This window comes from Rhinolophus sinicus, linkage group LG05, assembly GCF_036562045.2.
Source record: "Rhinolophus sinicus isolate RSC01 linkage group LG05, ASM3656204v1, whole genome shotgun sequence".
NCBI classification, from domain to species: domain Eukaryota; kingdom Metazoa; phylum Chordata; class Mammalia; order Chiroptera; family Rhinolophidae; genus Rhinolophus; species Rhinolophus sinicus.
In genome coordinates, this window is record NC_133755.1 from 157,206,311 (window position 1) to 157,234,179 (window position 27,869).

The 27,869-nt window shown below is 35.5% G+C and overlaps 1 protein-coding gene and 1 pseudogene across 18 annotated transcripts in view; one reads left to right on the forward strand and one right to left on the reverse strand.

Moving 5' to 3' along the window:
* Positions 1–27,122, forward strand: part of EYA4 (EYA transcriptional coactivator and phosphatase 4) — a 286,539-nt gene extending 259,417 nt beyond the window's left edge. For 12 of the 18 annotated variants that reach the window (XM_019732796.2, XM_019732792.2, XM_019732795.2 and 9 more), the window contains 7 exons: positions 4,676–4,765; positions 10,995–11,053; positions 11,161–11,321; positions 13,946–14,060; positions 18,331–18,452; positions 20,027–20,127; positions 23,730–27,122. In XM_019732796.2, coding sequence (XP_019588355.1) covers positions 4,676–4,765; positions 10,995–11,053; positions 11,161–11,321; positions 13,946–14,060; positions 18,331–18,452; positions 20,027–20,127; positions 23,730–23,810 — 729 coding nt within the window. In that variant the 3' untranslated portion in view covers positions 23,811–27,122. Of the gene's footprint in view, positions 1–4,675; positions 4,766–10,994; positions 11,054–11,160; positions 11,322–13,945; positions 14,061–18,330; positions 18,453–19,887; positions 19,989–20,026; positions 20,128–23,729 lie in introns of all 18 variants that reach the window. The other 6 variants (XM_019732788.2, XM_019732790.2, XM_019732798.2 and 3 more) reach the window with 2 other exon arrangements.
* Positions 9,006–9,386, reverse strand: LOC109447979 (10 kDa heat shock protein, mitochondrial; annotated as a pseudogene).
* Positions 27,123–27,869: the final 747 nt, after the last annotated feature.

A 27,869-nucleotide genomic window follows, 5' to 3' on the forward strand; every position in this document is an offset into this window, starting at 1 on the left:
TCAACTATCACCTCCTGAGAAAGACCTTCCCTGTACTCTCTTTAAATGAGCCATCACCGCCCCTGCCCAGTCTTCTGTATATCCTGACTCTGAGTTTGTCACCACCTGAAATACTATATCTTTGCTTGGGTTTTTGTCCATTTATGTATCAGACAGTTCACCCAGTAATAATATAAATCCCTTTAGGGCAGGGAGTTTGCTTATTTGATTCTGTGCTCTTGACACAGAATTTGAACATGTCTGACACAGAGTAGACACTCAATAAATATGTGCTAAATAAATGAATGTTCCTGAAACCATTCTCCAATTCCCCTGAGAACTCTTAAGCCCACTGACTATCCATCATGCACAAACATTTCAGTTGTGAAATTTCCCTTTTGATTCATGACAGAATTTCCTTCCATCTCTTGTCACTGATTAAAAGAGTTTGTGTATCCCAACAAACCCACTCACGAGTTCCACCTTGGTTTATGTAGCTCGTTTGTCTTCCTTCTTCTGTAATGAACTTGCACATCTTCTGCCTCTGTGTGCACAAGTCTACAAATGTGCATCAGGTCCCAAAGGAGTAACTATTCCAAGAGTGTGAGTTCTTAAAAAAAAAAAAAAAGAAAACAACAGTCCCCCATTTCTTTAAAAATACATAATGGCTGCCTCTCCTGAGATATTTTTATATTGTGTCTCTAGAGGAAGAATTCCAGCTGATGGCCTATTGCAGGGCAGAGGCCCATAGACAGACAGTCTGGCTCCAATTTATGTGCTGTGCTAAAATGGCTAATAGGCGTTAGTATTTTGATATAGAGAAGTGCCATACTTGAACCTGACTTGGTCATATGCTGGTAAATTCAGCTTAGAATCACACATTTAAGGGCCAAGTGTTACTCATTTTCTTCATCTTCCTTCCTTCTCTCTCTCTCTCTCTCTCTCTCTCTCTCTCTCTCTCTCTCTCTCTCTCTCTCTTTCTCTCTCTCTCTCTCTCTCAAGTCAAACATCTTGGGAATAGTTTCAGTATTTTAATAAAGCCGTACACAGAGTAAATTGGCAGAAGTTCAGTTTGTCCCATATTAAACTCTGCTGTAGATACTTTGAACCTATTGGAACTGTTATACATGTAAAATACGAGTATGCATCAGACCTTCCACAAAACCCTGTTAGTGCCTTTATTATCCCACTTTTTCCCTCTATCCAAGTTTTCACTATCACTTCATTTCATACCCTGAACTCAACCCTCACTACAGGTAAACTGAAAAAAGGCAATAACTCTTAATTCATAAGGTGCCCATAATTCTACAAACATCTAATGAAAATGAGCAAACATCTCTGTATAAAACTTGGGTTCAATCCAGAAGTAAATTTAACTCTCAAGTGCCTGATAAAACCATGGAATTGCAGGCACTGGCAGCTCATTCCCAGTAGTCTGGCAAGGCAGAGGGAGCCCAATATTACAGAGACCTTGCTAAGGCCACCCCCCACCAAATTCCTGGTCATCTTTCTTGGATTCTTACATCTGTGGGTCCTTTAGCTGGAAAAATGTGATACTATAATCTTCTTACTTAGAATGAACTGTCCCAGTGACTTAGTAAGCTGGGGCCTGGAGGGGGAGATAAAATTAGGTATTTGAAAGTAAGCCCTCACTAGACATTCTCTTAGAAACAAGATCACCACATCTTACAGGCATGGTTTTCCTTGGCTTGTGGCATGACTGTCCGTAGCCTGTCTATGCCAAAACATCACCCTTTCAACAAGCCTCACTCTTTGCAAACCTTAGTAAATAAAATACAGCTAGTTCACACTCTGGCAAACCTCAAACCTAAACGTTCCCAGTTCACAAATGATATTTTGCCAAAGCTCTTACTAAGTCCTGACTCTAGGACGGTGTGTGATGTGGAATCACCGTAGTTGGAAAGCAAATGAATAGCTCCTTCCAGTGCCGTGGGCCTGTACTCGGGTGGAGTGCTCAAGTACAGTTTTCATCACACCATGCGCTGTGCTTACTTGTTAGAGAATGCTTGTTGATTTTCTAAAAATCATATTTGTTTGCATGCTTATCAGGTGCACAAAATGCATTCTTCATGGATTTTCCTATCACTGTTGGGGTAGCATACAGAGTTACATACTTCAGAAGCGTGGAATGGATGAAAGTAACAATCAAAGAGGAACAGTATGTTTTCTCCCATCCCCATAGATCTGATCTGTAAATGCAAAGAATGTGAAGCATGAACAGAAGAAAGTCAATAATTTTATTTAAAACTTAAAAAAGAAAAATTGGCAAATCGAAGGCTAAGAATTTAAGCAACCTCATCTCGAGAAGGAAAACCTTTTAAATAAGACATTTCTGAGACCCCATCTGAAATATATATCTTTAGGGCAGTAATCATCAGAAACATACGGAGTAGTGTGGAGCTCAGTTTTATTGTCTTGCCTCAGTGAACATTCCTCAAAAGCATAAAGCATCACTAATGGAATTATATGTTTTCATGCTATAATTACATTTGATTTTTCCTTATATTTCTGTAGACTTTTTGTTCATGGTCCCATGACTAGACAGCATATTTACAAGTTTTCTATGTCCTCAGTCTATCCAACCCCCACCGGACCCCACCAAAGAGAGAGAAAGGAATTTTTTTTTAACAGAAAAAAAGACAAATGAGTATTTTAAAAATTTTTATTCAAACTTCAGATATTTTCTTTCAACAACAAAAACATGAACAACAAAATAAGAAAAGAGAACCTTATACTTGAGGAAAACAGAGCAAGCGATCCCTTTGAGTTTCCAAACTCCTTGAGACACAAAATGGGAACTTCATCTTTTTGTTCTTGTTCTTGAATCCTATTTGTTGGATAAAATGGAATGGATTTGATCTTTGAGCGTGTTGCTCCACATGATCCTGTCACTGGAAGACAGATGAACCTGGCAGGAGAGTCAAAGTCGAGTCCTCCTGCCAGGAGGACACGAGACCAGGTTCCGTCAAGTATGTGAGCAATGAACATCTGTTTTTGAGAAGAGAGAATTTCGAGCTATGAAATCCACAGAAGTCTCTCAGGAAGAGATGTAATAATTAGAAAATTATGTCGACATCCAATATGTTATTATCATCCTGTCTTGCTCTTCTCCCATAGCAAGTCTTCGATTTGTTCAGCGCAGTTCAGCAAACTCTTTCTTTCTTAGCTTAGCACTCAAGTCCTATGCTCTGGGTTTTAATCACTACAGAATATGAGGCTGCTCGGGTTTCCCCCTCAAAGCGTTATGAAAGGAAGTATTGGAAGAATATTCGTTGTTGCAGTGTAGGTGTGGAGAGTGAGAAGGGGCTTCTCCTTGTTAAGTGGAATAAGTTTGGGGGTGTATAGGAATACTGCTGGGCCTGACCTGGGTTGCATATTCTTATCATAAATTGAAGTCAAGTTAACATTACATTTTCTTAAGTTGAAATACATTTCTCGAAATGTCATTTATTAGAACATGAAAACACAAGTTCAGGACTCTCTCCTTAAATCCTTCCAATCTGGCTCCTGGCCCAGCCACTCGACCCAAACCACCCTCTGAGGTCTTCCAAAATAACTTCTCAGCCAAAATCAATAATATCTTTCTAGACTTGTCAGCTTTATTCGAAACCATATTCTTCTCCCTGTTAACGTTAGCTCCATTCTACTCTGAAGTTCTGAGGATGTGTTCCTTTTAGGCTTTTTTATTTTCTGTATCTCCAGAGTCACACCTATAGTAGTTCTCTTTAGAGATCATTCCAACTTTGATCATTTTTAAACACGATGTTTGAACCTGAGTTACTTCCCTATCCCTAAACTCTCCTTAACTTTTTAAAGTCTTACACCTCTTGATGCTAGCCTGTCAACTACAGTTAGTCACAATAAAGTATGAACTATGGTCTTGATTCTCAGCTCATTGGCACTCTGTAACATCTTGGTTTCTGTAAACAAAAAATAAATCACTTTGACTCCTTACTAATCCCTTACTTTCATTAAACTTCTAAATGTATGTATTTTCTACTTAGATTACATTTCCTAAATTAATAAAGGGTTTCATTATCCTCAACCCTTCTCTCTTCATTCCTAGTCAAATGCAAATTAGACAAAACTGTACACATAGGCTGATAAATATTGCCAGTTGATCAAAATGCAATTCATAATTAAGTGGTGGTCTCACCTGCTCCACCATCTCTTCTTGTCCCACCTCCAGACAACATAGTCTGCTCAAGACCTACAAACATCCAACAGACCTACTATTCTCCCATTCCTACTTCTTATTTGTCATCATTTATAAAAGGATGTCCTTTCCTCTTTTTAATAAGTTTGTTCCATTCTTCAGTACCCCATCCAGATATATTTCTCCCAAGGACTTTCCAATGAGTATATGTAAAGTGGAGCCTATGAACTAGCTTGCTTTCTTCCTCCTGCTCCCATGTACATGTGAAAATGTATCCTGTCATCTTTATGGGCTTATAAATCCCTGCAAATTCACTGATGTATCTGTATATTTAGTATGTCTTAGATAACTCTTTGGAAAGACACCTTTTCAGATAATTGGGAAATATTTTTGAATCTTAGGTAAAAATACGTACAGTCTCCTCGTCCCCACCCTCCACAATAATATGTACTTCAGATATTTTTACTAATAACTGTAGTACTGAAATTTTACCTCATTATGTGTGCATTTTCTTTTCAGGATCCCCCCATGGCTGTAACTCTTGGACTTCGAATGGAGGAAATGATTTTTAATCTTGCTGATACACACTTATTTTTTAATGATTTAGAGGTAAGAATTTTAACAGAATAGCTGTATCCAATTATTAAAACTCTTAGATGGTTTCTATATATGCAGATAACCTCAAGAAAACTGAAAGAGAGAGAGAACAGTAAAGTTGCTGTCAAGGGTATATATTGTATACACAAATATAAACAAAAGTTAAAGTATGTTAATGAATTATACTTAAGTACTGGTGCACACTTAGAACAAAACTGTCTCGGAAGAGAAGCAGGTCTGCTTTGCTGCCCCATACCGTACACCCCTATCCATTGCGCCTCTTCTTTTTAGTGTCTCAACCATAACCCATTTAGCACCTTTGGAATCACCATTGGCTTTTCCAGGTTACTAATCGGGACACTATTTAGGTTAATTGCTGGACAGTCGTCACAGGTACTATTCATGGTGCTAACATGGGTCATAAAATTTTGCAGATCACCTGAAACCTAATTTTAGACATGATCACTTCTTATTTCCTCCTGTTTCAGATAAAACAGTGCTAGAGCTATTTACATAGCATATCTAACTAGCATGAGTGCATTTATTCTCTGCTTTTGTTGTTGTTGTTGTTCTAAGTTATCTTTTTACTTCCAACCTCAAATGAAGAGAAAGTAAAAACAACAACAAAATGAAAAGACCCCAGAAAAAATAGCCTCAGGTAGCTGAATAGGGACTGTAATATGATATATAATCTGGGAGCTGATGATCTGAGTTATTAGACGTGCAGATGATAAAACTGGGAATCACTGTGTAGCTTGGGCACCAGGCAGGAGTACTTCTCCGTCAAATGCAACTATGCTGAAAACAGATTTCTCTTTCTTTTTTTTCAATGTCATATTTAAATTTATTTTTTTATCTTATGATTTCACCATGGAATAAGTGTCTATAATCATATTATGAATGAAGAGGGAGATTATTATACTGAATCCCCACCTGTGCTCTGTATTTTACATTGGGCTTCCCGTTACTTAATTAATAACCTTTTGAAACGAATATGTTTATCACATTATTTTTGTAGAGTTGAAACTGTAGGGTCCACAAGCATAAAAATCATGTCTCTGTTTACCTACTAGCTAAGTGGTAGAACTGGTGTTTGAAACTCTGGCCTCTGTCTGGCTCCAAAGCACATACTTCTGCCCCTATACCATGTTAAAGTTAACAGAAGTGTGTGAGGAAAATCAGCCAAATTAGTCAGTGTCATTTATTTATTTATTTATTTTATTTACTTACTTATCTTAGTTTCAGGTGTATAAAACAATGTAACAGTTAGACATTTACACCCCTCACACCCCACCCCCACCCACAATCTACTACCCCTCTGACATCACATATAGCTGTTACAATTCCATTGACACTATTCCCTATGCTGTACTCCACATCCTGTGACTCTATATACATGTATTTAATTATAGTTGACATTCAATATTATTCAACCTCAGTTTCAGGTGTACAGGGTAGTGGTCAGGCATCTACACAGTCCATGAAATAGTCTCCCTAATAAGTCCAGTGCCCATCTGGCACCCTACATAATCTTTACAACATGATTGATTATATTCCTCAAATTGTCTTTCATATCCCAGTGACAATACCGTGCTTACTAATTTGTACCTTCTAATCCTTTTACCTTCTCCCCCATCTCCCCTCCCATGTAGCAACCATCAGTTTTTTTCTCTATATCTCTGAGTCTGTTTATGTTTTGTTTGTTCATTTATTCTGTTCTTTAGACTCCACGTATTAGTGAGATCATATGATATTTGTCTTTCTCCATCTGACTTATTTCACTTAATATATTATTCTCTAGGCCCATCCATGCCGTAGTCAGTGTCTTCAATAAGTTTGTTTGTTTGTTTGTTTGTTTGTTTATTTATTTATTTATTTATTTATTTTTAAGTGACAAGATCTTAAAGCTAATTTTAGTTACAATTGAGATGTAAGAGCAAAAACCATTATGCCACATATATCATAAATATATGTGCTGGAAATCTGTAATAGCAGCATTTTGTTATTGTGTTTTTCTCTTCAGTGGGTTACTATTTTTACTGGACGATAAAATTACCGTCTGTTTAAAGAAGTTTGCTTTTTTTTTCTTTAATGGACAATATGAAAAATCGATATTCCCAGGCAAGTTTTCCAGTTTAGATAATAATAAATAATAATCACCTCTCTAAAACATTATTTAAATTAATTTTGCTACTTATTCCTGTGTAGTGTACAAAATGGTTTTATATATACATCATAATAGGAAACACATTTTAACCTTTTGGAACTTGAATTATTTTATATAGAGTGATAACTAATCTTGGATTGGTTTTTCTGTTGGTTGAAATGGATTCGTTTCATTCTGAAAAGAATTCTAAGATTATCAGTCCTTTCAAACCTGTAAAAGACATAAAAGGAAATTTCATGTGGTTTTATCTAAATTTTGTAGTTTTTATTTCATTTCATTAATTATTTTTTACTAGAAATAAATGGAATAAATGACCCATTAGCTATTTTATTGGCACATTAGAAGACAGATGGAATAAATTTACCACCCAACTTTTAACAGAACACTAAAGTGAGGAAGTGGAAGTAGCATATAATGAATTTGCAAATACTTTAGCAAGGTTGACATGAATATTTATATATCAGAAAAATGTGGTCAGCTATGGTGCTTTAAGAATTTTAATTTTGGATTACATACTATATAAAATATATATTTTCAAATACCTGGCATGATCTCTGGTAGACACACTGAGAAAATATTGGTATTGACTTTCTCTTCTGTGATTATAAGTTGTTTAGTTGTGTTTTAGAACATGATAAAAATTTTATTTGACTCAGATACAAGACTTAGTATCCAACAATACAGTACTTAGTCAAAGAAATGATTGGGTCTCTGCACATAAATTGATTGAATTCCACACATGTATGCCACATGCACACATGCACTTTCAGATGAAGTGCCCAAGGAAACTCAAAGGCTTATTACTGACTTAAGTGAGATAAACACTAAAACCAATAAAATCTAAACAATAGGTTTCAAGATCATTCAGTACCATTACATGTATATCCACTATCCTTCTGCATCTGATTTTGAAAGTCAGCTTTACTTTCACCCAAGTTTTTATTTCAGTAAAACCTTTTGTAATCAAAGATTATCATGGGCTTCAAAACTGGTATTAAACCATTTCTGTTTCCGACGAAGGAGAATTCCTCAAGAGAGTAACTCCATCATTAGCCTATTACGTTGTCTTTCCTTGTGTATTTAATCTCTCAATATTTCTTTTCTTAACCTAAAAATCTGAGACTCAGATCCTTCAACAGATAATGCAACATATGTAGCAGCAGCTGCTTTTACATAATTCCTTAGAAGATGCACATTTAAATCCTCCTAAATGACTCTTTACTGCATCCTGCCCAACTGTAGAGAAGGCAAATGCTCAGACTACTCCCCCTAAAAAGAGAGTGTTCTGTTTAAATAAAATGTTATTTCAGTTAGAATAACTTCCAGAAAAGAAGGCACCAGGGAGTTCAGGCTCAAAAAAGTGAGAGAAGACCGCTATGGATTATAACTGATAAAGATCAGTGACAACGTTGTGGTCGCCTTATTAAACAAAATTAAAGAATTTAAGATGAGTACCAGAATTATCCCAAATGTTTGAGTTCTTATACTGAAGTTTGTTAAAAGTCAAAGCATGATGCTGTCTGTAGTATTTCGGGTTTTGGTCTAAATGATTCTTGCGAAGTTCTGAGTGAAAACTAATTGAAGAACAATTATTTAGATTTTTCTAAAAATGTAAGTGATTGAAGTTCAGGTTTCTTTCACTGGACTGTAATCCTTGGGCAAGAGTCCAGAGTCAACAAGCATAGTTAACTAGGCATAAATTTAAAGAGAAGTTCCATTTGGAAAAACCTCAAACGTAACTTCAAATATAGAGCTCATGGTCTAATAAGTTTGATATACTGATGTCCTCAGGAGTAAAAAAAAAAAAAAAACTGAGTTTGGGGGCAAAATGTATAAATTAATCATGTGAGTTAATACTTGAACTGTCAGAGGAATTTCTCTAAAAATTAGGATGAGAGGCTATTAAATGTAGAAATAACATCTAATTACCAGGGTAATTCATAAAAATGTTCTCCCACCTTTTTTTTTTGCATATTATCAGCTTGTTGCAAAAGAAAGACATGGAAATTATTTACATGAGGAAAGATTTTCGAACTTAGGTGCAATGAGCAGCTGCATGTAATGCCATTTCAATAGTGATTTAATTTAGTCTACATATTTACCAAGAAAGTCACCATCTCTAAATAAGAAATAATCCTTGTCATCTAGAACTACGGTGCTACCTCCATATTCTGGGAGAAGAAATTATTTCCAACTTTCATGCTAACTGGTTAAATCTTTTTACTTTTCCCTTTAGAGCCCATTTTAAGACCTACTATTGTTGCTTGCAGCTCTTTTCCCTGAGATTTTTCTGGAAGCATAATACCTTTTTTGATTAAATTTTGGTCTGTACTCCTTTCAACGAATGAATACTCGGTCAAAATGGGGGAGAAACTTTCTAAATGCCTGTCCTACCATGAATCCCGTGGCCTCAGTTCTTACCCCATTTTCTCACTCTCCCCTCCTCTCTTGATATAAATATCTTCTTACACTCCTACCATCTAGAATATTACTCCATATCACCATAACTTTGGGTTATAAAATTTAAACAATTGTGGTAATTCTGTCAAGAACTATCATTTGTCTAGACAGACGTCTGCCATTTATTCAGCAGTGAATCACTGAGGGATTACTCTGAGACAGATTGTGCCTTAAGTGGGGGTATATCCGGGTGACCCAAACACCCCTTTCAGGGAACTTCCAGTCAGATTATCTTTTCAAGACCCTTCCTTACCTGTGAATATAGGTACAGGTTTATTCCTAAATTACTAAACGTAATTTATATAAATCATATGAACCTCTAAAATTAATTTACCTGAATTTTTAAGTTATGTACTAAAATTGGGCTAGTCATTAAGTTTTATATTTTAAAAGACACCTGAGTCAACTAGTTCATCCTAAACCTGTGATAGTATCTAATATACTCCATGTGGAAACCTGGAGACAAGATATTAAATATTTCACTACCAGATACTTCCAAGTCCTCTAATGAATACAAATAGTGACTGAAAAGCCTTTGTTTAGTATGGCATCCTATTTTCAAAATTAATAATTTTTTAATTTGTTTTGAATGGTTAGTACTATGTATCTAGTCACTCTGTGGCAATGACTAAAATAGTTGGAGGGGGAGAAAAGGCCCCAAAGGCTAAACCATACTTACCATGAGGTTAGTTAAGTACTAAATATTTTAAATGCCCTAGCCAAATTCCACCTTCAGATTATTACTATATCACTGGAACTTTGCAGATTGTTTGAAAATAAAGTAAGACTCTAAGAACAGAAAAGAAGAATTGTGTTCGTATCCAGAAAAGTTACCATTTGTTCTGAGCATGCTCTAACTTTGTCAAGCGTGTGGCTATACAGACCTAAAGGTGTTTTTTTTTCCTCTAAGTTTGTAGCACATCGGAGATGGTAAATCTTTATTAGTTACCTTGTACTTATAAGTATTCTTTTCAGTTTAAAGATTTTGGAACTTGAACAAAAGAAAACACTGACTTCTGTGGTTATTACCATTTTTTTCTGTGTTAAAAGCCCAGGACTTTTAAAATAACACTAGCACACTAGCATGGTTCTTTCATGGTATCTCTGGCCAAGCAAAAAAGCAGGGAGTCATAGAAATCTCACAGGACACCATAATCATTAAGCCCGTCTGTGTCTGCTCAACAAAGAATAAACAAGAGTCACCACCTGAGGTGTTCAGACCAAACAAGCTTTGTATATTCATGTATCTTCAGATTAGCTTTGCTTCCATACTTACGTAAAACAGAAATGGAAAAATGGCAGAAAGTGAACAGCAGTGATTATTATAAAGATTCAAAAGAGAGTTTCTGATCAATAATCTTAAGACTAAAATTATGTTTTAAATTCTGAAGAAATGCACATACCATATGTTTTCAGGCCTCTTTATAGCACTCTTCCACATTTAGATCTTACAGAGTAGAATTGGTGCCATTTCCTAGCAGGAGATGATGGGATGGATGGGCAAATGCTGCCATCTTCTGGACGTAGCCTGATACATGGAAAGATGGACAAACTTTCAAACATGGTCACAAGCATCGCTTCAAAAACAAATAACTTTTCCAATGTTTTCAACAGGAATGTGATCAAGTTCATATAGATGACGTTTCCTCAGATGATAATGGGCAAGACTTGAGGTAAGTCATGCCTTTTAGTATGCTATTTCCTACAGAAATTCAGCTATGGAGTTTTGCACATGTAATTATTTCTTTTATTTCTTTTTAATATATTTTGGGTGTTGCAGTACCTACAGTTTTGCAACTGATGGCTTCCATGCAGCTGCAAGTAGTGCAAACCTTTGTTTGCCAACAGGTGTAAGAGGAGGGGTTGACTGGATGAGGAAGTTGGCTTTTCGTTACAGAAGAGTAAAAGAATTATACAACACTTACAAGAACAATGTCGGAGGTACGTGTGGCTTTTTAAATTAAATAAAGGCACTGTAGATAGAGGTAAAATTTGAACTGTAGTTCCGTGTTCTATAGTACAGACTATCCTACTGTAAAATAAATTCAGATCTCATGCCAATCTCTACTGAGCCAGAATTTTAAGTTTCTTAGAGTGGGTAGGGGAGAAATCCAATTGCAAAATAAAACATGCAGCTCTGTCAAAGGAACTGGGAATTTTCTGTGCTCAGATATTTGGTCAAGATTTACAGTAGAACGTTTAGTTTGCCTTTCTTCAGCTGGGATGCTATCAGTGAAAACCAGACAGAGGAACTGATTGAGGCAGTGAGAAGAACACCTGTTTAAGGACAAGAGCCCCAGTCATTGAAGCAGACTTGTTAGCAATCATTACCTTTCTGGAATCCTATTAAAAGTAAATATAAACTGTGCTCTATGTCACTTCTAAGACTTCAACAAGTCTGTTGTATCCATTTAAAACTTACATGTTATCTGACACTATATTTTTCCCAGGTATATCGTGTTTCCCCGAAAATAAGACCTAGCCGGACCATCAGCTCTAATGAATCTTTGGAGCAAAAATTAATATAAGACCCAGTAAAATATGATATGGTATGATATGATATGATATTAAATTATACGCAGTCTTATATTATATTAAAACAAGACCTGGTCTTGTATAAGTCCCAGTCTTATTATAGTATATTATATAATACCCGGTCTTATATTAAAATAAGACTGGGTCTTATATTAATTTTACTCCAAAAGACGCATTAGAGCTGATGGTCTGGCTAGGTCTTATTTTCGGGGAAACATGGTAGTATGAACTGAGATTATCATGGCTTTTAAAAGTTCAAAAACTCTGTAGGTAATATACTCATCCATGTATTACAGGTGATATAAAAACCTGCGACATCAAAACTGAGATCTGGATGTGCTTCTTGATATAATAAACCTTGATGATCTCTATTATAGGATCAATTTTAGGTCAAGATCTTAATGTTAGTCATGACGTCACATAAGATGCTTCTCCAGGGATTTTTCGTTTGTTTCTGTCTTACTTTTTCTTTTTTGCAAGGATGATCAAGGAGCATAAACCAGAATCTAAAATTGAATGATACAACTAAATATATTTCTGCATACTATACACATGTATATTTACATCCATGTCATAGAATAAAGTAAAATGTGTATCTATAGTATATGTATTACATATACCCATTCTCATAATAGGGTGGGGCTGTGTGTCCATTCACCTTGAATCCCCAGTGTTTCTCTAACCTTGAGGCACATAATAGAGGCTCAATAGATAGCCAATAACTACAAGAGAAGAAAAAAAATGTAGAACCATAGATAATAATAATGTTAGAACCAAAAGGGAGCTTATATATGGAAGGCCTTCATTTCCAAAGGAGAAATAGGCCCCTGAAGGCTATCGACTTGCCCAGAGTTTTAGGGAGACAGCTCAGGTTTCCTAATTTACTCTAATGATCTATACTCTACTGATCTATACATGATACTTTTTTAAATCAAATAAATAAGTATTCTATTTAAAATCAATTGTGGGCAACATGTTTAACTTTAAAATAAATATCCTTTTGGGAAATCTGAATTTTTTGTCATTCAGGTATGTTGTTATATCCCTCTTGAAGAATATTAAAATTATTTCAAAACTAACAAGATTAGTAATAAATACTCTTATGTCTTAAAAAGTTTAAACAATGACCTGACACTCCATTTTCTGTGACACGTTAGCATATCTATATTGAAATAAGGACAGATGAGACTTGCGAGAAACTGTAAATTTTGATTCAGAAAAAATCATCCACCTGCATATGTATTCCCCGTATTCTGAAATATGATTAAAATAAGAAACTTTTTTTTGTAATGGATTTACCTGATCTTCTTTTATCACGAAAGCAAGAGCTTAAATAAAACGTTAGCATGGCTACTTCTTACCATAACTTCAGTATTGTTTTCAACCGTTATTTATATATGTTGTTTATATATATTTCAGGATTTTCCACACATTTTTTCAGGATTTTCAACACATTTTTAAACTTCTTTTTATAAAACAAAATATTTGTGATAGCTTTAGCGCTGATATTAGAAATATTCTAAAAGCTATATATGACAATGCTGTTATTATTGTTTCAAAGTTTTACTGATTGTGATTATTAAGAAGCTAAGCATTTTCATGCAGCCGAAATACACGAGGTATGTAACCTCCACATGAGGCTGGGAGCCCCAACTTCTCCTCCAGACCTGTTGCATCTCAGTCTTGGAGTGGGGATCCAGGCACAGGAGTCAAAACTCCTCAGAGGATTGGCATCTGCTCTGCCAGATTCTAGGTTCAGGGGGGGAAGAAACCATGACCACTTTTTTTCACTGTTATAACCCAAACTTTAGGCAAGTTACCTGACATCTAGATGTCGTTCAATACATATTGTTGAAGGAATGAATGATAACCAAGTTTGAAATGTAGGATCAGTATTGATATAAATCAGTCTCTCTCTATTTCTGATATAGGCTGGAAAAAAAAAAAAGATCTATACAAACAGAAAGGACACCAAACTAGGTATTGAAAAAATGTTCATCTCTTGACTGCCTTGTTTTCTGGTATTGCAGGACTCCTTGGCCCTGCCAAGAGAGATGCATGGCTGCAGTTAAGGGCAGAGATTGAAGGTCTGACAGACTCCTGGCTAACAAATGCACTTAAGTCTTTATCAATTATTAGTACTAGGTAAGTGGTATTGTTGCAGTTTCTATATTTATTGAATTAAAAATATAGTCCTGATAACACAACATATATAAAAATGTTTTAATTCCTAGACTCTTAATTAGAGTTTGAATGGGGACCTAACAAGTCACTGAGTCCAGTGATTTTCAGTGTGTGTGTGTATGTGTGTACTGGGGTGAAGGATGGGTTGCTGCTTCTCAGAATAATCAGGAGATCCCATCTCTCTAAACTTCTCATAAGCACTGATAATCCCCACAGGAATTTCAAGTCATGTGACTTCTAATGGAAAAAAAGACAGCAGCACTCCGTTAGTGACAAAGTACAGGAGATGATGGCAAAAATAAAACAACACTGTTCATACAAAGAGTGCATGTTTTTAAGTCTTTTAGGTCGTTATAGATAATATGTATCAAAAAGGAAGAGAAAGCTCTTGAAAAAATTATAACCTTTGTGTTGTTTGAACTACACAGTGAAACACTGACTTGTTAGTGTAGATAATAGAATTGAATACATTTAGAATTAGTTGAACATCAGGTGCCATAAATGCTGATCAATAAAATAAAATAAATCTGGAAAGTGATAGCTAGTAGGGTGGGGATCAATCGTTGTACTATCCTATTCCTAGTTTTATTTCTGAGTTAAATGATTAAATAACAAACAGCATGCTTAGCAAATTTGTGAAATTTTGAAATTCAGAAAAACATGAAATTCAGGGGGAAAAAAAGTGAATATTTGGACTGATCGAATCAGAACACAGAAAAACCTTGGCCAGTATTCAGAACATGGAAGTAAATGAGTATGTGGCAAATCCTGCACGTGGCTTCTAGCCATGTGCCATAACCAGCAACTGCACGGAAAGCAGAAAGTTTAAATGGCGGGGAGAAGGAGGAGAGGGGCCGTAATTTCCTGGGTCAGGCTGGGGAAGCTAGAACAGGGTACTTTGTTCAGTTCTGCGCACCACATTCCAACGGGGTCTGTGACAAATTTGAAGCATCTTCTGTCCAGCAAAGTGGCCAGAAGGGTTTAGGCTATGGAAACCACATGAAAGAAACAGTTGGAGGGAGGAACCAAGGAGTTTTGTCTGAAGAAGAATCATCTGTGGAACAATATTACTGATTCAACTGTTTGATATGTTAGGCTGAAATAAATTACATTTCTCTCTATGTCTGTGAAGAAAAGAATTAGGACTGATGAGTAGGAATCCCAGGAGGGGAGTTCCTGGCTCCATGGAAGGAAGAATTGGCTGACAATTAAAGGTGTTTTAGAATTGGACTTGCGGCCTTGTGATCTCTGTGACTAGTAACATGGAGACCAAAGGTCAAGACAACTGGGATGTGAGGACTCCTGAGCTCCTGAAATTGTGTGTAAAATGTAGTGGAACGCGTGTTTCTCTGGGGAGTTCAACACCTTTTATTATTTCTAAAGGAGCTATCTTGGATAGTTAAAAATCAAAGGTTATTGTATTATTATATAGATTTTATATGTGTTATACATACTGTCTTATATAGATATTATTAAAAACATGATCTTAAAAACAATACACGGATATGTGATTTTTAAGAAATAAGGTAAAACAAGGAAATGAAGGATAAAATAAGTCATTACACATGATGATTTAAGTACCATGAAATTTGCTAAGTTAACCACCCATATTACCATATTGGTAAATTTCACCAAATGTCTGGGATATCAGAAAAACAGATGCTTATACAAAACATTGGTGAATTAGGTATCAGAGTCTTTAGAAAAGTTTATACCTCTGATTCTAAGCCCTCTCTTATGAATATAATCAAAAGACATAATCAAATGTGTAGGGAAAACTGTATATGTAAGGTAGCATTATTTATAATATCAAGAAATAAAAAACCATCTAAGAGACCAAGCTTAACCTTAAAAAGTGATGGTGCAGCCACATGAGAGAGTATTTTGCACACATTATGTTTTGTTGGGAGAGGAGAAAAAATATACAATATGACATAAATGAATAGGCTCATGATATAAACAAATGAAAAAAAGTAGAATACAAAATTACATATATATATACATATATATATGTGTGTGTGTATATATATATATATACACACACACACACACACACACACACACACACACACACCACACACACACAGACACACGAATCCTAACGGGGAAAAAAAATCTATACCCAAACAGAAACTCTGAAAGTAAATGCACAAAACGGGGACAACAGTTACCATCTCTGCATTGTTAAATAATTGATGCTTTTCTTTTAGTTCTTTATATTTGTCTGTATTTTACAAATATATATGTGCAATTTATAAATATTTTCAATGTTTGTAATCAAAAATTGCAATGCATTATAAATTGCATATAAATATGTGCCATCCAAAAAGAAAGAAATGATGTAATTCTCAATATTGCACAGTGTAAGTGGTGAAGCTAGATTTCAAAAATCACATCTCTAAACTTAAAAAGCCTATGCTTTATTTTATTCCACCATGTTTTCATTCTGTAACATTCACCTATATATGATATTGAATAGCACCTTGTTTTGACAAAATTTTATGAAGAACTTTAAGTGTCATAATATAGTAATGTGTTTGTGTATTACTATTAATAATTTGCCATAATTTGGGGAGTTTCTGTCTGATAATAGGCAAGTCACTTTCTAAGTCTTTATGTTCTCATCAGTAAAATGAAGGATTTTATTGACGATACTTACTCAGCTTCTGCCTCTAGAAATATTTGTTTCTTTATCCCCATATGTCAATAACCTCATTTGCTTCCAAGACAGAGCTCCTATTATAAAATCAGGTGTCTATGCAGATAATTTAGAAATGAAAATGTTTTAAAAGGCTATCATTGTAAAGATTTTTAATTGTTTCTGAATAAATTACAGTGTTTTTTTTTCTTACAAATGATATGTCTGCAGGGGTGTCCAAACTTTTTTCAATGTTTTTTACCAAGGGCCATACGCGGTAAAATACACAAACAGCCAGGCCACTCACTGAAGGTGAAGTACGTATTGCCTCACCTGGTTTATTTAAGTAAACTAAATATATTTTTGGAATTTGCTGCGGGCCAATAAAAAATGGATTGTGGGTTGCAGTTGGCCTGCGGGCCACAGTTTCGACACCCCTGGTCTAGAGAATATAAAGCATAATATTAATTGTACTGGGGGTTAAGCATATACATACCCCTGAAAAGTTAGCACTCAATTTGCGCTTCTAAGTTGCCATAGAGAGCAAGTTTCTTAAAATCAATCAAGAGAATTCTAGAGAATATTTTACATCCCTCACAAATATGTATTAAAGGCTCATAATACAAAATATCAAATAGAGAACGGTTCACAGATTCCCAATTTCACCTGGGTGGTTTTGAGGTCCTCAAGGCAGGACAGCTCAATTTCCCCATAACCCAGAAGGAAGGGCCAAGTCTATTCTTTCGGGGTCTCTGCCTGCAATTCTTACTCTCTGGCTGTCAGTACTATCATAAAAAAAAAAAAAAAAACAGCTGTAAATTGCAGAGTGGGAGTATCACTCTCAAAGGGTCGCTGTAGACAGATTAAAACTGGGGCCATTAAATGCAATTTGTCCTTTGCTGTAGCTAAACACGAGATTCAAGCATTCAGCCCCTTCAGTGCTAAATAAGGATCTTCCCCACTTTCACTCCTTCAGGACCCATCATCCTCCAGCCCCTTGATTGGGCCTCTCTGTGCTGTTTCTTGTACAAAATCTCAAAACTCCGGTTACCCATCCTATCTCTTTCTTTCTGCCTATGTCTCCTACTTTCCCAGTCTCTGGAAATACTGGGACATGGAGTCCTACCAACCTGAAAAACACCTGCTCTGGATACTCATAAACCTTAGAACGAGGCTATCCTCCCTCTGATCACCAGTCCATGATTCCTACAGACTGAAATAGGTGTTGTTCTGTAGGATCCACAAGGACCTGAGATTTGTATTACACAATATATTCCATATTGCAGGTACCCATTGACTTGTCTCTCTTCCTATTTGTCTTGTGATTTAGAGGGGGAGAAAAACATCATTCATCCATGACTTCTTTTTGCTCATTTTTTTCTACTTCCCCTGTTTTGGGATCTATTCCTAGCATCTGTCATGGTGCCTGCCAGGTAGTAGACACTCCATACATAACTGTGCAGTGATAAAAGGTTAGCTGATCAGGGGCTATTTGCTATGGAATTGAGAGACGACAGTGGCAATTTAAAATCTGTACTATTAGAAGCTATTTAGTATTAGAAAACAAATATGCATATTTCCTCCCTATCTTAGGAGTAACTGCGTAAATGTCTTGGTAACGACAACCCAACTGATCCCAGCGCTTGCGAAGGTTCTGCTCTATAGTTTAGGAGGTGCTTTCCCCATTGAGAATATTTACAGTGCAACTAAAATAGGTAAGAAAATCATTTCTCACTCTGTATGGAATGTGCTCACTTATGTCTTTGGGGGGATTTTCTCATGTGTGTCTCTTTCATCAATTCTGCTGTTAGAATACTAAGCAAATTTGGATAGCACTCAAATAACAAAGTCCCATACCACTCATTGTATATGTGCAAATTTTATGCAAGCTGTTACCTCGTGAAATTCTTAAGTCATTATCTAGGTAGTTCTGACACATATATTTTCATCATGGCACATGTTATCTGAATAATACGCAGTATCTGTAGCCATGGTATTTAATATTTTATTTAGAATAGTACATAGCATTTCATCTTTGCATATGCAATCATTTAGATCTAAGATAAAAATACTATTTTGGCATTATAAACGAGTGTCAGATGGATAGATCTAGTGTCCTTAATTCCAGGGGGAAAAAAATTTCATTAATTAGAAAACTTAATTGGAATATTCATTACACATGAAGAGTGGGAAATCCACACTTCTGAAAATGTTCGGTAGCAATCAAAGAACCTTGTTTATTTGGATAATATCATCTGTGGAGCCATCTTTGACGTTAAGTTCCTTTCACAGACTAAGACTTCTAATAAATTTTCAAAAACAAAATTTCATCAACTTCTGCCATCTTGAAAGAGTTAAAAGAAAACAGCTCATGTATCCTCTGTCTGTCAAGGAAATGCCTGGGGAAATAGATGGGTTGTGTAATGTGCCCTGAAGGTCAACAAACTTAGGCTCGGGCACCTTGACAAGAGAAGTTCAAAATCCTAAAATCCCCTCCCAAAAATAACCTGCCCTGGGCCTTGCAGAGTTTTGATATTGGCACAGGCAAAAGGAGCCCCCAGTTGCAGCTGTTTCAGGAGTACACTTAAAGCCAAGCTTTCATAACGTAAATTCTACATTCTCATAAGCACTACAGTTCAGAGCTCTGATATCAACCCCATTCCTTTTTACATAAATGTATGTATTTACCCTAGCAGAAGAAAAAAGTTGTATGTCAAGGTAAATCTCATCTTAGTATTTCCTCTTTCCTTATAGGTGAACCTTCAATTTTCCACAATATTTTCAGTTGACTTATCTATACTACTTAAAATAAACTGGATAATATTGATATATAGAATGAAAAAATAAATATTAAAACTTACAGTTCCTTGTAAAGTTGTTCTGATATTCTTTTGGCAGAATGAAAGATACTAACATTTTCTCTGGGTCAAATGTTTAATCCTACAGAGTTTTTTGAAGCGTGGAACACATTTGTTGAATAATCTGTCCCAAGTAGACTTATGATTCAAACGTATTTGATAATTTCATTAACCCAGACGTTGCAAGCTAGGTTAAGTGATTGATATTCAAGAGAAATTAACTGAACACTTTATGAATCTTTAGGTTAATGAATGCAATGGCTGGAAGAATAAGCAGTGCATTGTTTTTCAGGCAAGGAAAGCTGTTTTGAGCGTATAGTGTCCAGATTTGGCACTAACATAACTTATGTTGTGATTGGAGATGGCCGAGATGAGGAACATGCCGCTAACCAGGTAACTTCACTCTGAACTTTATCTCGTTTATCTTCCAGGAAAAGAAAGTTGCTTTGAACGAATAATGCAAAGGTTTGGCAGAAAAGTAGTATATGTTGTAATTGGGGATGGTGTAGAAGAAGAACAGGCAGCAAAAAAGGTAACCTGTCTCAAACAATGTTGGTGTGATACTTCTAATGCAAGCTTTTTTGTTTGCATTTCTGTAGTTTGGCCCAATGGCAGCTTGACAAATGATTTAAATTTATAGATGCAAAGCAGTAAACGCATGAGAAAGTCAATACTTACATTCAAATAAACCATTTGGAGTCTAGCATTTTGAAATTTTATAGGCAATGCAGGAAAATTTAGTGGGGTGTGTGTGTGTGTGTGTGTGTGTGTGTGTGTGTAATACACACAGATATAATGGTCTGTAAGAAGTATGGAGAAAAATAACCATTTTAAGCACATGAAATTTAAGCACAGTATAAAGAAGTGTAGTGAGCTTCATAGAAAATCATGTGATTCCATTTTTTACACCTTTTCTCATCCATCCTTTATGCCGTATGGTCCTTGTGAGTGCCTAGTAGTAAATGCTGAGGGTAGATTTAATAACTGAAGGACAAACTGTTATGAGAAAATTTAAAAAACGCTATTGGAATTGGATGTACTATTCAGATCCTTTTGTGCCAACTTGTGGTAGAGACTCAGAAGCAACATGCCTCACATCTTCTAGAAGAGTGTTGTCTATTTTGGTTAACCATTGGTACATGATTGAAGCCAAGCAGCTGGTTTGAACATATTCGCAAGATCTCATAGGCCCTAGGTATTTAAATCAGCCTTTCATCTGGCCCACATTTCTGAAGAAGAAATCAAGGCAGTTAAAAACCATTAAATGGTTGGTCCACGATCAAAAGCGGATACCAGGACTGGCCCAGACACCAGACTGTATCAGTCGACACAACACTGAGATTTACTGCCTCCTTTTCTGAATGACAGCAAAATATCTAGCCAGGATAAAAGTGACATAATTTATAAAACAGCAACATGATGAATTCGTATTTTGAAACAGTGACAGATCAGCTTATATTGTTTTACATAGAAAGAATGCTGTTCTTTTTATCCTGAGGAGATTTCAAATCCTCATCCAATCAAGCCTTCACTAAACACTTGCATGTGCTGGTGTTTATCTGATTTGTTTTCAAAAAATATCAACATAAACAGTTTTTTAGAAAAGTTTAGAGACATAGTAGAATGAGAAAGGAAATGATTTATGTTTGTCGTCAATTCAAATCAAGTAAAATGGAGAAAGAGCTTCCACTTTAGAAGATTCGGTGACAATTTGGAAGCCGTACTAGAAATTCTCTATGCTTTTCTGCACCATGCCGAGAACTGGTGCAGGCTTGGCTCAGGCTTAATTAGCAATGTCAGTGACCCAAGACAGCAACTGGCCCCAAGGACGTTCTGTATGTGGTCAGGGATGCAGCCTCGAGAAATACAACTTTTGTTGCTGACTACTATTTGAAATCCTTCCAGTTTCACAGAATTGAAATATCTTCTGGAGTTTGTCAATGTCCTGAGCCCATGTTGTTTTGATATTTCGTATCAGCAACATAAATAACACACGACACATGGCAGTCGATGCTGCCACTACAGCAAACATTTTACATGTCTTTTAGCCTATGTTAATGAAATTCACATATATTTGGATCAGGGAGAATAACATTCTCTTTTCCAAACCAGAAACAGGATATAACTTTCAAAATTAAAACTTAAAAAATTGACCCATTTATTAACGACTTGAAAACTAGATTTGGTATACTAGTTGTTATAACTTCTGCTTTACACCTGTAACTTCAGGAGAAAAAAAGGCATGATGCCAACAGGATAAGAACCTCAGTTAGAATGCTATTTCCAAATGGTTGTTTATGTAGGTACAGTTTTGGTGATGGTGAAGGCTTATAATTCTATTTTGAAACACAGGTGGTTGGTTTCTCTAGTATCCAGAATGCATGCTTTTCTTTGGATGTAGCTATAATTGCATGTGCAAAAATATTAAGTACTATTTTGTTATTAAAATAGATCTGAGCTGAATGAAAAAAATGTACATCTATGTGGACTTCTGTGCTTTAATTTGACCTAAAACATAATTTTCTTTGTAAATTTAAGAAGACATTTTGAAGTTCAGGAATATTAATAACCACACCCTCCTCTATAAATATATACCCTGTTTCCCCAAAAATAAGACTGGGTCTTATATTAATTTTTGCTCCAAAAGATGCATTAGGGAGTATGTTCAGCGGATGTCTTGTTTTACGTACAACAATCTACGTTTATTCAAATACAGTCATGTCATCTTCTGGAACATCGTCATAACGTACTAAATGCGTCCATCTGGCTGACGATCTTAACTGGGGCTTATTTTCAGGGTAGGTCTTATTTTTGGGGAAACACGGTAATATGAGCCATGTTTGTAATTTCAAATTTTCTAGAAGCCACATTAAAAAGTAAAATGGGACAGAATTAATTTTAGTAATATATTTTAACCCAATATATCCAAAATATTATTGTTTCAACACCTAATAAATATAAAAATTATCATTAGTAGGATGTTTACATTCTGTTTTTTTCTTCAATCTTTGAAATTCAATATGTAATTTGAACTGGACTAACCACATTTCAAGTGCTCAATAGTTACGTGGAACTAGTAGCTACTATACTAGACAGCAAAGAATGATACAACAGAGATTATTATTTTACTGATTAATTTTTATAAAATATATTTCCATGTTTTATTTCCATGATATATATGAATATATATATTATATATGTGTGTGTGTATATATATATATATACACACACATATATATATGTTCTACAAGATGTCATTATCCTAAACTTACAAATAATGCTTTGGTTTTGTTAATTCCTCTAATGCAGTGTTACTTTTTTCATTATTACCCACAATGGAGTCACGTCAGACATCTTTTTCCTGATCATACCCCTCTATGAAATTTTAATACCACACATATACCAGATACTGGTATATTTTTGTAGGGCCACAAACTGTTGTAATGTCTCAGAATTTTTGCCCCATAAGAACCCATATTTGTCCTCTTGGGTGTGATTTCTTCCCCACTGAGAATGCTTAGAGAGCTTTCTCTCAATCCCACACCAGTGAAATAAACTGGTTATCTCTACTGACTTAGTTATCCCAAACAGGAAAGATAGTCGACCATCCCACATCATTTTCTACCTTATATAGTCCAGCTCAAAATTATTTTTTTCACATAGAAAGGAATTACTCCTCCCTGTCAAACAGATGAAAGACTTTGGGTTTAGAAACTTTAGCATTTTTAAATTTTATTTTTAACTGATACATGGAGCTTCAGGAGTGATATAGTGATTAAAACTTGCCTTCCATCAGCCATGTAGAATTTTGATGTCCAGCTTGCTTTCCCAGGTGCTACTGTTGGTAATGATGCTTTCCAGAATAAATATTAAGCTACCTGAAAAAAAAAAGTTCAATAATTGCTTTTCTTATCATTAAAATCCAGTTCAGATCTATTTCTCTATTATTTTGACATTGCCATATTGATGCTACCAAGCCTTCAAATATGATCATCCCTCTCTTAAGTTCCCTCCCTTGAACTTGGGTGGACTACACATCCTTATGTGTACGGCTGCTTCATTGAGACAATAGTTATGATCTCTCTCCATTCCTTCCCCTTTTCTCTCTCATCCTTCCCTCTCTTAACCACACAGCACAACATGCCCTTTTGGAGGATATCAAGTCACTCAGACCTCTTGGCTCTACATCAAGCACTGGAATTAGAGTATTTGTAACTGTGTTCTCTAGCTGGAGATCCGTTTTTATATATATACATATATATATATATATATATATATTTCAAGTACACTGAATTTTTATGTGTGATTCAATGCCTCTGGCTTTACACATATAAATTGTCTTAAAGGATGAAATCATATTTGGAATGAAAATTCCAGAATGAAGAATTCAGATTGCTGAACGGAATTAAACTTTAGTGCTACAGAAAAGAAGCTCTATGGTCTTATATTTACAACACTTTAATGGTTTTTTAAAAATCTGTGGAGGTTGCTGGTATACACCAAATGAGTCCTAACTGGAATTGACAGCTTTAGCAAAGAACTCTTACCCTGGCAAAGCACCAACACATGCTTCGTCTGACAAGGTGGTGTTCATCAACAACATTCCTCAAAACGAGAGACCTTCTCAGCCCTGAGGTTTGAATCTGACTTTAGCCTACCTAGCCCAGAAAATCTGAATTGGAATGCACTCAGACTGTATAAGGACAATCCTATCTAGACCTGTAATTTGTGTAAATTATTGATGAAAATAATTTACTGTGACTTTATTAGCAGCTGACTTTGAAAGTGGATGCAATTTTTCTTTCATTTGTCGGGGGAGGGAGGTGGGAGGTGAAATGGGAATCTAATATTGTCTCTTTTTTAAGTTTGGCAAACAGAATGTTCATACTGATGTGTTGTGCCTTAAAGACAAGACAGCATTTGTGTGTTACAATGTAACTTTGGTTAAAATCTCTGTAGATAATGAAAAACAAAAACCTTTGTGATCATTCTTAACATGACCAAATTTAAAATTCAAGCTATCAAAGCTTAATACTGCATCAGCAAGAAACTGAGCATTTGTTGCAATAAGAAAACAATAATAATAAAGGAAAGCTTGTGTTTTATTTGGGTTCTTAATAATTCCAATAATTGTCTGAGGCAACTATTTGTGCATCCAACCATAAGCAGAAGGTTTGGGAAAGACTGTGGGACCTTTACTTAGAAAGTGAACTGTATGTTGAAGTCTTGAGGACCTTTTCTACAGTTTTACTGGAGAAAACTAAGAGCCATATTCATGATGACTTGCACTGTTTTGAGTTGGACTTTTTGGTAAGTGTAAGTTGTGTAGAGGAAAATATTCTCATGAATTCACAAGCAAATATTACCCAAACTTTCTTAGACTATGCCATGAACATGGCTTAAAATTCCCATTGAATAAACATAGCTTAAAATAAAGCTAAGTGTATTTATTCCCAATGCTATTGCAAAACTGAAATGTCATCAGTAGTGGAAGGTAGATGCCCTGAATGGCTTCTAAGGAAAAAAAGCGAATCAATGAAAATTTTACCTAGAATATCACCGTTAAATAAATTAGCAAGTGAGCCTGATCTTGGCAGCATTATTGAAATTACAACAGTGAAATAGTACCTGGTTCTGTCTTAACACATCAATCCAGTTTCTCTCCATTACAGACCGACGCATCTTACTATCTACCTGTACTGTTACTGCAGAGCTGACTGCACTCATTGCAAGGAGAACCTGTCATCATGTTTGCATGTTTATTTGTTTTCTTGGTGTGTAGCCCATGTTAGGAACACGATACAGGTTCTCCTGTCATTTTGTATGACATGATTTCCCTTGTGGAAATTTAAGACTTTGAGATGTAGGAGTGTTTAAATTATGTCTGCACCTGCAGTTCCGTTTTTAACATGTCATAATGTGGAACCTGGAGTCCAGCTACCAGGCAGTGTCCTAACCAGAGGCTGGTTGTGATAATTCATCATCATCTGAGGTTTTGGGGGCGCCCATGAGGTCGGTGCTTTGCACACTGATCACAACATTCACTATGGAAAGGGGATTTTATTTTCCAGACTATAAACCTGTATTTCTTTACTGAATGCAAAGGCCATGTTTACATTGGGCAGAAAGAGATTGAGAGCCAATATTACATAAGATTGTGATTTCACTACACAAACCTAAAACTTATTCTTTAAATCGTATAGCTTTTGGCTACCTCTGCCCAAAGTACAGTTGCAGACAAATTAAGGTTGGAATGCTTTTAATAATAATAATAATAATAATAATAATAATATCTTACATTTCTGTTAGCCTTTAGCTTGAAAATAGCAGTTTAAGAAATTAAAGAGCTGCATTGATTATCAATACTTAATTATATTTTGTGCACTAAAACCTTAAATATTTATTACTGTGAATAAAACAAAATTATCTTTAATGTATAGTTTCTTTAAATGACAGAATTGTGGCATTACATCTAAATTTGTAATTCTTTTTTATATCAAACAAGCAAGGCTTCTTGTGCTGCTAAACCTGCAGGTGCAAAAAGGAACACCCCTTCATAGGGCAAAGAGAAGAAGGGTCACTGACTGCATCACCCAGTGCTATTTCTCACACACATCTTCTCTGATTATGTGTTCAGAAGAGGCTGCCAGCATAAAACCTAAATGCTATGTTGAAAGAGAAGAGCTTATCTGGCACCGCCATGGTGTCCACCAATGAGCCCACATCCCAGCTTGTCATTTGACTTTGAGTATGCTCAAACTAGAATGCGTCCCTTCCCACCTTAGGAACAGAAGATCCTCTTCCTGTCAGATCTGAAAAACAAAAGATAAACCAACCAACAAAAAAACAGCCCCTTTGGCAATATCCATATTCTATTTCCCTATCGAATATTGTGCCTTATTGTAAACCATCTTGAAACACCTTCTGCAATTAAAATGGATTTGGGGCTACTTTATGTACAAAGGTGGTATATCACCAGGAAAGGTAACTGTCTTGTGTTGCACCTGAAGAATAGCAAAACTGGTCACCTGGCAGTAATATTATAGCATGCAATGTTAAGTCCCTATACCCCTGCAGAAGTTGGTGAAACAAATTCAGAGGCAAAAATAATTATTTTAGAATTATGCAGTTTTGTGCACAAAAAGTAGATACTAACTCTTTAACAATGTGGTTTTTTTCCTTAGTCTCTGGTGACCTAAGATACAAAATAGTGTCACAACAGCATGCTCCAGTACGAATTTTTTGAAAAGCACATTTGTTTATGACAAGCCTACATTCTCAGTGAATATGGCATTTAGTATTTCTTTTGAAAACAAACTTAAGCATCATGAGCCAAAGTTGCATTTTGACTCCCAACTATGGTAGCATTATGGAGATCTCACAGTCAAAGTCAAGGGTTTCTGTTATGTATTAGTAAAGTATAGATTATCGGGGCCTACATAATTTAAAGAAATGTAAATTAATATTAAAAGCTTGTAAAAATATGTACATCTTTACTATTTCTCAATAAATACCTTTGGAAATGTTTTCATTTTCTTCACCCTCTCATGTTGTAGAGTTTTTGTTGTGTGTATTTAGCTCGATTCTAAATAATGTGAAGTTTGTATTTAGGTTTCTTGATGTACTTTCCCCTTTTTTTACGTGCCTATGTTGTATAATTTGCAGTTAAGGCAAGCTGGTATATAACACAGTAAAATATCACTAATTAAAACTAAAAGCAGGCTGGTGTACTGCAAAGATGTGAGTTGTATAGTTTTTTACACATAGGTAGTACATTCAGGTATACTGTGTGAGTCTCAGTTCATTAATGATAAAATAATGCCTGTTAGACTATTTAAAGCAAGTTCCCTTGAGATGACTATGGGACAACCTTCATAAGTAGCTTCTAAGAGAGATAGAGGAATGTTTTTCTAAAATCAATGTCAAAGCTCCTTTATTATCAGTACATAGCATTACTTTATTTGTAAATCTGTTGCATATGCAAACCAAAGGCAAAGTTCAGACCGACAGCCTTCACAACATTTGCAAATGTTAACTTCTGAATTGAGTAGGACCTTCTCTAAAACTTCACGTGCTCTTTAACATTTCTATTATTTCCTTGCTATACTGTGAAATAATATATAATCCCTAAATGCATAGGCATCCAACATGACACATAATTTAACTTATATTTTATATTGATAAGATACCCAGTAGGATGTATGCTCTGTGGGGGCAGGGATGTTTGTTTTGTTTTGTTACCTCTGCATAACCCAGGGGTGTCCAAACTGCGGA